General features: G+C 45.1%; 1 protein-coding gene across 1 annotated transcript; it reads right to left on the bottom strand.

Annotated features, from left to right (window-relative positions):
• Nucleotides 1-2,024: 2,024 nt before the first annotated feature.
• LOC103179566 (non-histone chromosomal protein HMG-17-like) lies at nucleotides 2,025-9,642 on the bottom strand. Its single transcript, XM_007894924.2, has 6 exons — nucleotides 9,474-9,642; nucleotides 4,708-4,734; nucleotides 4,529-4,558; nucleotides 4,061-4,111; nucleotides 2,899-3,003; nucleotides 2,025-2,620 (listed from the first exon to the last, which is right to left on the bottom strand). The coding sequence occupies exons 1-6, from the start codon at nucleotides 9,483-9,485 to the stop codon at nucleotides 2,615-2,617; spliced, it is 231 nt and encodes a 76-aa protein (XP_007893115.1). The 5' UTR covers nucleotides 9,486-9,642; the 3' UTR covers nucleotides 2,025-2,614.
• Between the last annotated feature and the right edge of the window lie 1,898 nt (nucleotides 9,643-11,540).

Below are 11,540 nucleotides of genomic sequence, written 5' to 3'. Positions count from 1 at the left end.
AATCTGTACAGAAAATGACAAGAACCCGGGGATCCTGATTGACAATAAATTGAAGCTATCCCAACAAGGCTTGGTAGCAGTGAGTAAGGCAAACCAGATGCTGGGTTGTATTAAAAGGGCAATATTGAGCCAAAATAGTAGGTTATCCTGCCACTTTATAAATCAGTGATGTGACCGCAGTTGGAATACAGTGTGCAGTTCTGGTCACCGCAATATAAAAAGGATATTGCAGCAATTGAGAGGATACAGAGGAGGGCAACCAAAATGATTGAGGGGATGGAGGAACTAGACTACAATGAGTGATTACACAAACTGGGCATGTTCATGCTAGAGAAGGTTGAAGGGCAATATTATAGTTTTTAAGATTCTGAAGGGAATAGATAATGTAGACCATGATAAGCTGTTTTATCTTGTACTGAACAGCAGGACCAGAGGACACAGCCTGTGATTGAAGGGGAGTAAGTTCAGAACAAATCTTCAGAAACACTACTTTCGTGAGCAACTAGTAAACTTATGGAACAGGCTCCCCAGAGAGATGGTGGAAGCAAAAAATATTTTTTTCAAGAACAAATTAGATAGATTTCTGCTAAAAAATATCTCGGGATAGAGTATATAATTTGGAACATAAAACGTCAAGCGACTACCAGGATGGTGGAAGGCGAACTAGATAGACCTTGGTGTTCTTTCGCCTAGCGAACTCTTAGGTTCTAATTAATTTCCTGAGCTCTATGGATTACAGCCTGTTTACTCAGCCTCATTCATCCCAGGTATTAGGTGAACAAACCATCACTGGCGCTGACTCCCTGTTCTTTAGGTGTCTGGTATCTTAATAATAATCCTTGCATTTGATATAGTGCCTTATCAAGACTTCGAGACGTCTCATAGCGCTTCAAGGAATATAAAGGGAATTGACTGTATATTTCATGAGCAAAATATAGTTTTTGCCCCAGCAGTGCAGGCTTCCTCAGATTGGGCACTTATGCCCAAATTAAACATATTTTTTCGAATGAGGTTTGACTAGTGGTCTATGCAATTAATTCCGATCTGACCAATTTCTCTGCGCTTCCAAAGAACCCATTCTCGAACTAAAAAGGACCAACAAAGTTCCAGCTTTGGTCTCCAGATAGTCCACCTGTCTCACACTTGTAAGGACCTTTCCTCTCATCTATGTGTGTAGATATACAAGAGAGTTAATGTTCCAATAGAAAATATTTACAAGTCAAGATGTACTTACCCTTGCACCCTTGTGATAATTGTCCGTTAAAATAGCAGGAACATGGAATTCTCTACATAGAATAAGAGAGCTCTAGTGGGGAACGAGCATCAGGAATAGAGCAAGGGAATGGGACAAGAGTAGCTTGTTCTCCACTTGACTATCTTCAGCTTCCTGTTTGCCCCTCGTGCCCTCTTTTTCACCATCAGTAGCCACCTTCTGCCATATGACCCAATATCAGGAACATTCTTCCTCTAACTCTCCATCTGCCCCCTCCTTCCCCATCTTCAGGTCGTGCCCGAAGACCCTCCTCTTTGACCGTGTCTATGGTCACCTCCCCCCTCAGCATCAGTCCACTGTCAAGTACTCTGGGATGCTACCCTGCATAGGAATGCAAGTTATTGAGTAGAGCTTTCGTGGGGGAATGAGCACCAGCATGGGGCGTATGGATCAAATGGTATATTGCTTTGCTGTAATTTCTCTGGTCACTTCCTGCTGGAAAGGGAAATGTACCCGTGGACAACAATGAACTCAGCTACGATGCTCCCTATAGCCAGACTTCTGGCCTAAACTCAAACACTCGAGTAAGATACCAGCCAGAGAGATACCTACACCCATAGAACAGCCATCCAGAATCACTCACTCAGCACTTGTGCCCAGTCAGCACGATTCTGTGCCTTTTAGAAGCATAAACACCGAGACAGAGAAACTATTCAAAGTCCACCCTGCTATGTTTCGGCCGACTGAAAATAAACAAGTCAGTGAGTTTGGAGTAAATCTCCACAACAAAAAGAAGACTAAAAGCCCCATGTCCAAGCAGAACAGTATCCAACTTTATTAAGGTAAGCAAATCCAAAATACCATGGGGATATTCAGCATACGATCTTATCTTTAAAAAAATCCATCAGCCTCAAAACAATTCCAACAAGAATATATTTTTACAATTTCTTTTCAAACAGTACAATTAAAAAAAAAATCATAAAATTTACATTTTCAATTTTCTTAAACGTGTGGAGTGAGGGTAGGAACACTTCATGCTGAGAGTGTCAGAACATTACTCAAGAACTAAAGACTTTACTGACAAAAATCACCCGACAATGTGGTCAGAGCAGTTACAATTTGTTGTGTATACGGGGTGGCAGGAGGGAAAGAGACAAGAATTGAGCTCAGGGTTTTCACTTGTCTACACAAAAGCCCCCCTCCCTCGAAAGTAAAGTGCGTACACAGCATCGGTACGCTTGGTTGCTGCCCACTCAAAACTCTAAAAAGAAAAGTTGCGTTTATAAAACTTGATAAAAATATTCTTTCAACTGTACAAGTTGCAAGAGGTACACAAACTCATCGGAATCAGGGATGGCATTTTCTTTACTTCCCATCCCATCTCCGTCACCAGCAACTGCTCTAGGCCTGAAAAACAAAGTGATTTATTTTACTTTCCATAGTAACCCGTTCTGTAGGATGATCGCTTCACAGAGATGCCGGGGAATCTCTAGGCTGGGAGGGGCTCGAGGGAATTGTTAAACTTTTGGTCAAAGATGTATTTTTTTTTAACATCTTGTTTTTAAAGACAGGAAGGAGAAAACCCTAGAATTTTGGGTGAGATCCAGAGCTTTATGAGGACTGGGGGGAGGGGGCGTGAAGGGAGAGGGAGAGAGAGATGCGACTTAAGTGTTACGGTGCAGTACCTCTTTATTTTCACCATTTTCAGCAAGTGGAGTTCCAGACTCCTTGTCTGTCTCGGGATCTTCTTTGCCTTTCTTGGCCTTGGATCCTTTAGCCTTCACCGTTTTCTGTTGGGAAAAGTAGTTTCTAAATGGAATTACTGAACTCAACTCTGAAATGGCAATAACTGTGAAATAATTATAATTAATTCCTGATTTTGATTTAGCGCCTTGTTTTATTAAGAGGCCTCAAAAAGTATTTCACAGGACACTAAATTGGCAATTGTATTTTGTGGCCAAACAAACAGCAATGTCCTATAAATAGCCATGGAATGACCAATTTTATTTAGGGGATTGTTGGCACTGGGATAAATTCCTTCTCTTTTGGAATCGTGCCGTGGGATCTTTAACACCTACGTAAACAGGCACAGAAAGGACCTCAGTTTAACCTCTGATCCAAATAGCTTGGAGGTGGGGAGCAAGAATTGTGACACAATGGGCTGAAGTGGGGGTTAAACCCACAAAGGTCTAACTCAGAGTGCCAGCGACAGAGCCAGGCCGATACACAATGAATTACTCGGACGAGCAGGGATGTAGGCAAATGGATAGCTAAATCGACTCCAACAATGCTTGCACAGAGACAAGGCAGATTAAACATTGCTTGGTGAATTTGGATGAGGGGTGAAATATTGCCCAAAACACTCCTTCTGTTCTTCTTGCAAACAATGTATTGGAAGTCGTCCATTGGCAAACTTAGTTCAGTGTCTCAATGCCTCATCCAGCAGCGCAAAGCTCCCCCCAGCAATGTTGGAATGAGCGAAGACTGAACTCGGATCCCAGTGGAGGGCTTCCCAAAAGTCAGAAGCTACCTCTCAATCATATGAGGTAAGACAATTCTCAGACTGGAATCCACCCTAATCTGAGCCAGAGCTTCGCTGGCATCAGTGTTGATTAGTGAAGGCGCCTACACCAGGGAGGCTACAGCCTGACATTGGACTTGAAATAAGGGCAAAGGAACACTAGGGCTGTGGTACCCAAACACAAATCCAGCAGGGATTACAGCTGGTGTGAGCGCTAACACCTGCACATTCACAAAGACCGCCTACAAATAGGCAAGGCACATCAAACATTTTGCCGAGAACAAAGACTACTACAGTTTTTCCGAGAGATTCAAGAAAAGACTCACCTTGGGGGCAGCCTTCTTGGGTTTAGGCTTCTCTTCTGGGACATTTTTTCGCTAATGGTAGATTAAAAACAAAAGTTAGAAAGATACTATTTTCCAATAGCAGTGCGGGGAATTAATTCCTTGGTCCTGATACTCAAGAGACAATCATTCCAATGCTCTACTAAACTGGAACCAGGGTTTGAAATCCCAAAAGGAACATCAGGATTAGGATCCAAATCCACCTTTTTTGTATAGGAAAGAATTCACAGCCAAATTCTCCTCCTCTACAAATCTCTGTCCACCGCGCTCAAGAGCTGTTCAGCAAAGCAAAATGGAGGCCAGAAGGCCTCACTGCACCTCACAGCCACTCTTAGGTTAGGAAACAGCGCATTCCCAGGCTTGATCCCAAACCCTACCTGTCCTGTATGGCTGAATGATCCCCCTCCCCATCACACAGGGCAGCTACTGTTACAAATATTGCACACCTACCTTCCGGGGTCGCAGTGTTATTTGTAATGTCTGTAATGCAACAACAAAACATCATCAGTAAAATCCATCGTTTAAACAAAAAAAATCAAATATACAACGTATTAACGAATTTCATCATTTACTGATGAGAATTAATGAAAATATTTATTAGTGAACAGGAGAGAGGGAAGATAACTTACAGTTGCGCTATCCCCCTTGCTTTCATCCTGGAACAAAAAAAAGCAGAGAGTTAGTGAATGTCCGAAACATCCACATGTTCAACGAAGAGCCAGGACAGTGACCGCCTGTGATGCAGGTTATGATGTCAAATTCACTGACCGCACCTTTGCCACAAACCCAAACCGATCCCCACATGAGGATCTTCCTCACCTTGTGCAGAACAATTAACGGGATAAACAGAGGGCAGGGGATGGGGGCCGAAAGGGGCCAACAGACCCCAAAGAGCAAAGTATTTACTTTAGTTTTAAACAGTGTCTCTCTCAAGCAGAAAAGTTCCAAAGAGCTTCTTGACCTTTGATCATGTTTTAAAGATCAATGGAAGCGCAGAAATAAAGTCCCCACACCTAGTAGCGGCATCCTCAATCAGATTTGAGTCACCCACTTTTTCCGCTGTCCAATGAGGCCGGGCTCCTCAATCAGCGAGCGACAGGGACCGGCGGAGACTCTGACGGATGCAGAGAGGCCGTTTCTTTTCATTTAAAAAGTCTTTTTGGAATTTCCCATCGTCAACAATGCCGCTATATTGACATTATTATCGACAATAGGAAACTCAAAAGTTGTAACTAAAACAAACCTCTGGATTTCCTTCTCTGTGTGTCGGAGCCAACGTCTATTTGCAACATTGACAGGGAAACAAAGAGACTCCAATGGAGGCAGAGAACCAAAGAGTCATTAATTCGTTTTTTTTTAAAAATGTGCTGATGTCTCTAATGATGATGGCTTGAGCATTATTACAGCCAGTGGAAAATTCAAATAGATGTCAAATGTTTATGAACATCGAGGTTGATCCAAGTTTTAGATAAATTTGTTAGAAAACACCCACGTCGGCTATTTTCCTCCTCACTGTGAATCCGGTCAGTAAATACCTTGTGTCTATGTTTATATATGTTTCACAGTTTGGTTTAGACATGAAATAGTTATTATTTTAACGTATCAATCTTGTTTCTTTAACAATTTTTAAAAAAATGCTTGTAACATTTGACTTTTGCAATAAACGGTGTTAGCCGGACACCCCCCCCGATGAAATCCACTCTGAAGAATAACACCTTCCGCACTGTACACTCATAGCAGAAGCAGTGCATATACCAGAAACCTCCTCTATTACTTATAATTACATTGTGCATCCCTATGCCATCCAGCGCCTGATCCTCCCGACGTAAAAGGCATCACACAAATGTAATTTTGAATTGTATTAAACACAGGATTCAGTGGAGGGAAAAGGTATCCAAAGATACCACACCCGATCTGTGCTCCTGGCAAGTCAGTGAATGAATCAGGAGAAAAATTATCATAGCACCATCCCCCCACACTTTTTGCACCCCAACAGCCGACTCCTGCTCTGTGCTTCATTGCCATCAAAGGATCAGAAGGAAGCCATCAAGCAGTTTATTTTTTTTTCCATATCCCCTTAATACCCTTTACTCATGGGGTATTTGTCCACCTGGCTTTAAAACATCCCAATAAATTTACCCCGCACCACCTTCAAGGACATTCTCACAACCCTCTGTGTAAAGAAATATTTTAATTTTCTAACTCTCTGATTTCATGGTTGCACTCCGTTTGAGCCCCTCTGCCATTATTACCCGTCATAATTCTCTTCTTGCTTTAATCAGATGAACTAATTGAATCCTCAGTGCTTCTTTCACAAGACACCCACGTGTCAGCTCTGCTAACTCACCAGAGGTGCGACACTGTACAGCGCTACACAGCTCAAGTCATCTCCAGAAGGACAGAAGAAGCAGGGCTTCCAAGCAAAATTTTTAGGGCAGAGTGAGTGAGAGAGATCAAGTGAATAAATACCAGAGTACAAATATTTTATTTAGTGGTGATAGGAGGAAGACCAGCCCAGAGCACTCTCCAGAGTGACAGTAAAGCATTGCTTTAAACAGTCACCGAGGATGGCAATTTCTTTTCAACCAACGGCTGTTTCACTCTTGAAAAACGTAGCCAGTTATATCCCCCAGCGCTGCGAGGTTCCCACCTCCATCGCAATTGAAAATGGTGCCAAAAGCGAACCGAATGCACCTTTTTTGCCTCAACTGAGCTGTGGTGTTTAAGTGTTAATCGTCAAAAATAATTATTTCATTTTCCTTAAAAGGGGCAGTGAGCAGATTATTTTTGATAGCCCACAGATTCTACCCTTCGCGCCGTAGCACACAGGCTCACAACTCACTCCGTGTAAAGTAAGCTTCGCTAACACTGTAGAACACCTCATAAGGAGACAGATAGACACAGACTTTATATCAAGCTAAGCTTCCTGTTGAATATTTGAGAAATTACAGCATTAAAAGCACTGACTACGGGCAAGACAGAGGTCCTGAGAGTGTTAAGTGGCCGTTGACACATTCAGCAAATTCTAAATTCACCAAAGTCATCGAAGTTTCCTTAGAGGCGCTGTACTTCTGAAGAGATCAGCGCTTCCAACACCTGCTCACAAAGTGGAGTCGATTACGACACAGGACATGTGGACATTTTATCAGTTAGCCACAAGCGTTCTTTCTCACTTTCGATTCACGCGTTTTCCTCGGGAATGCAAAATAGAAATTATAATATGCGCAGTGCTCTTAATTAACGCTTTACGTATGATCGCTCGGGTTACACTGTAACTCGATGCCTTACTATCCAATAACAATGTTTCAACACCGTGAGATGAGAGAAAACACAAAGCAGGAAATAAAGTAGCACTCGGGTGTTTAGCGTCAGGCGAAAGAGAAGTGTCAGAAACAGATTACAAACATCATGGCTGGCACAGGCGACTAACTTTTGGGGGGAAAGTTTCCTCCTAACGAATTGCTAACCAGGAAGAACACAAGGCTCGGACTAAAAGTTTGAGAGGCTTATTTGTAACGGTCCGGAAATCACACACTGGAAACGCCTGCAAGAACCCAACATGGCCGGATACACTCGGCACCTAATGTTCACCATCAAAAATAACCGAATCGTAAGAGGTTGTAAGTCTTTTTTATTTACAAAAAGTCAAGTCAGTATCTGAGGTGAAACGCCAACTCCCTCCTGCTCTATGTCCTCCCACTTTTGGAGCTGCATCTAAAAAGGTTGTGGGATAAAGTGTTTTAAACAAAAACAAACTCCGTTCACATTCAAGGGTGTCTTTTCTCTCTCACCAATGGTCTTGAAACATCACCCATTCCGGGATCGCAAACAAATGCAGACTGAAATAATAGTAATCCTTGCACTTGATCGAGCGCCTGTTCGAGACGACGCAAAGCGCTTCACAGAATATACTGCAAAGTAAATCGACTGTGTATTTTGTGGGCAAAACGCCTCAGCGGATTGCGCACAGCAGCGTCCCAACAGGGATTGAGTGACCAAATTATTATTATTCATCTTAGATCATTACCCCCCGGGGGGGGGAGTGTCAGTCACCCAAACTACTTATTGCCGGTCAAAAACCGAGGCACGGAGTGAGGAAACGCGTCGAGGGTTTGGTGAGGTCGGATTAAACATCTCCCGCCTAAAAAAAAAAATAACCTCAAGAAGTTCTCTTTACGTGGGGTGGGGGGTGGGGGGTGGGGGGAAGGGGGGAAATACCCCCGACAACCCCTCCGAGAATCAATCAGAGCGGAACCTCAGAAAAGGCGCCACGGTCTCAAGTCGTCTCCCCGCCCGGAGATGAAGACACTGAGGCAAAAATATTTTGCCCCCAATTCCCTTCGAAACTTATTATTTTTTAATTTTTTTTTCCTGAGCCCCAAAAAACGGGCAAAATACTGCGTTTGAATCACACAACGTACAGAAATATACACATATATATATATATATACACATATAATTTTTTTTTGAAACTTAAGGCAGATTTGAGTTCATCGACTGACTTTCTCTCAACTAACTTTTAAGTGACGGTGTAATAACGAGTCGGTAATACGGTGCGGTCCCGGGGGTTTGAGGGGGAAACGACGCCTTTTCTTTTATTTTTCTTCTTCTTCTCTCTCCTTTTCTTTTTCACCCGATTTTATTGAGCGCCGCGCGCGCTCCCACTCTCCCGCCTTTTTTTCTGGGGCTCGTGCCCGCGCCAAAAAGAGCGGGAGCGCGCGCGCTCTCTCTCTCTCTCTCTCTCACACACACACACATATATATATATATTTCGGGGTACGAACCCCGTAAAAATAAACCAACGAAAGCCCCCACACACCCCCCGAAAAAAAAGGGTAACAAAAGAGATCCGTTTAACAAACAAACAAATAAATATATTTTTGCACAGACACAAAACATACACTCGCACACACAACACATGCACTCGCACATACAAAACACATACACTCGCGCACACAGAACACATGCACTCGCACACACAGAACACATGCACTCGCGCACACAGAACACATGCACTCGCACACACAGAACATACACTCGCACATACACAACACATGCACTCGCACACAGAACACATGCACTCGCACATGCAAAACACATACAGAACACATGCACTCGCACATGCAAAACACATACAGAACACATGCACTCGCACATGCAAAACACATACAGAACACATGCACTCGCACATGCAAAACACATACAGAACACATGCACTCGCACATACAGAACACATGCACTCGCGCATACAAAACACACACAGAACACATGCACTCGCGCACATACAACACATACACTCGCACACATACAGAACACACGCACTCGCACATACACGACACATACACTCGCGCAAAAAAAAACCTTTTTTGAACACCGGCACCGGGTCCGCACTCACCTTCTTAGGCATTGCGACGCTGTGCGGCTCTGCTCTGCTCTGCTCGGGGTGTCTCCGTGTGCGGTGTCAGTCGGTCGGTCGGTCGCAGCTTCACTGAGGAACAAACCGGTTTGAACCAGCCTCGCCCCCCCCTCTCCCCCCTCCCTCCCTCCCTCACTCACTCACTCCCCCTCCCCCCCGTCCATCCGTCCGTCCGTCCCCGCCCGCATTGGTCACAGCCCCGGACACGTGGGCGGCGCCGGGGAATGGGGCAGAGCCTGAGACACAAACATCCCCACCCCCCCCGGGGGGATGGGCACATCTCCCCCCCCACCCCCCCAACACACACACACACCTCCCCCCCCCCCCCCACACACACACCCACACCCACATACACATCTCCCCCCCCCCCACACACACACCCACATACACACCCACACACACACATACACACCTCCCCCCCCACACACACACACACACACACACACACCTCCCCCCAACACACACACACACCCACACACACACCCCCACACACACCTCCCCCCCACACACACACACACATACACACCTCCCCCCCCACACACACACACCCACACCCGGGGACAGACGCCCCATCTCGCGGATCACAGGCTGTCAGACTCCCGCTTCGCTACAAAGTTGCCGCCGCCGCCGCCCCTCCCGATACAATGTGTCGCAGCAACTGCAACATTGTCGCCAACATGTCTGTGTGTGCGGTTGTCGGGAGTCTCTCACCCTCTCACACACACACCGTCCCACTCGTTCTCCCCACACACATGGGCTCCCCACCCCACCCCACCCCCATCACACGTACCCTCACACACTGCCTCATTCACTCTCCCCCACCCCACCCCACACACCCACACACCCACCTCTCCCCCCCACACACACCTCCCCCACCCCACACACACACCTCCCCCCCCACACACACACACACCCCACACACACACCTCTCCCCCCCCACCCCCCCACCCCACACACACACCCTCCAGAGGGATTTCCTGATATCAATTACAGTCACTCTCAAATATCTTTGCAACTCGCATTTATTTATGCAGCGCTTACAATTTTTATTTGAATTATAATATATATATTCCCCCCCCCCCTCGCCCCCACCCACAGCATCCTTTCGATTGCTAAACCTACCCCCACCAGGAATGTCTAAAGATGGCTTCGGATTCAAACAATGAATGACCTTTTGTTTGATATGACGCCTTAAACCTCGGGAGGGGAACGTCTCAAAGCACTTCGCAGGATTTTCGTTTAGGGTGAGCGTGCACACGGATCCAGAAAGGTTTAAATATCCCAAACGGAGCATTCGCCTCGCAAGCGAGAGGACCCGGGTTCGATTCCCAACCGGGTAAAAATGTTGGGCAAGTTTCCTTACTCCCCGCGTCTCTATTTACCCTCACAGTAAACAGGAACCCGGTTGTTCGGTGATTTGGCGGATCACTTTTCTGGGGTAATAATCCCTCCGAAAATAAATAAATAAATAAATAATTATTTAGTCACTCGATCCGGGACTGTTTGTGGGACAATACTGTGTGCAATTGGATGCAGCGTTTCACCCACAAAATATGGAGTCAATTCAATTTACAATATGTTCTTTGAAGCGCTCTGACACATCTTGAAGACATAATAAAATAATAATCCTTGCATTTGATATAGCGCTCTTCACGTCGGGAGGACGTCCCAAAGCGCTTCACAGAACACACTGTAAAGTGAATTGACTGTATATTTGTGGGCGAACGCGGCAGCCAATTGCGCACAGCAATGTTCCACAAACAGTCGTAGATTGAAAATGACCAATTTATTATTGTTTTTGGTTTTGGAGGAATTATTATTAGGCTCTGTGTGGAGTAAGGAAACTTGCCCAAGGTTTCGCCCTCTGCCTGGAATTGAACTCAGGTCTCTCGCTTGCAAAGCGAGTGCTCTAACCACTGAGCTACAGAACTCCACGACATGATAAGGGGCTATATCAAATGCAAGGATTGTTATTATTATAAACGACATGTATGGTGCACTTTTTATTAATGGATAAGAATAATGTGGAGCGTAACTGAGTTACAG

The sequence above is a fragment of the Callorhinchus milii genome, unplaced genomic scaffold, assembly GCF_018977255.1.
Source record: "Callorhinchus milii isolate IMCB2004 unplaced genomic scaffold, IMCB_Cmil_1.0 Scaffold10, whole genome shotgun sequence".
In the NCBI taxonomy this organism is placed as follows: Eukaryota; Metazoa; Chordata; class Chondrichthyes; order Chimaeriformes; family Callorhinchidae; genus Callorhinchus; species Callorhinchus milii.
Note: the sequence above shows the minus strand (reverse complement) of the source record. Positions and strands in the feature narration are given on the sequence as shown.

Coding starts and splice junctions, on each gene's coding strand:
- LOC103179566 (XM_007894924.2), bottom strand. Junction 4,559..4,707: donor GCAAGGGGGATAGCGCAACT/GTAAGTTATCTT, acceptor GTTGCATTACAG/ACATTACAAATAACACTGCG. Junction 4,112..4,528: donor TAACACTGCGACCCCGGAAG/GTAGGTGTGCAA, acceptor ATCTACCATTAG/CGAAAAAATGTCCCAGAAGA.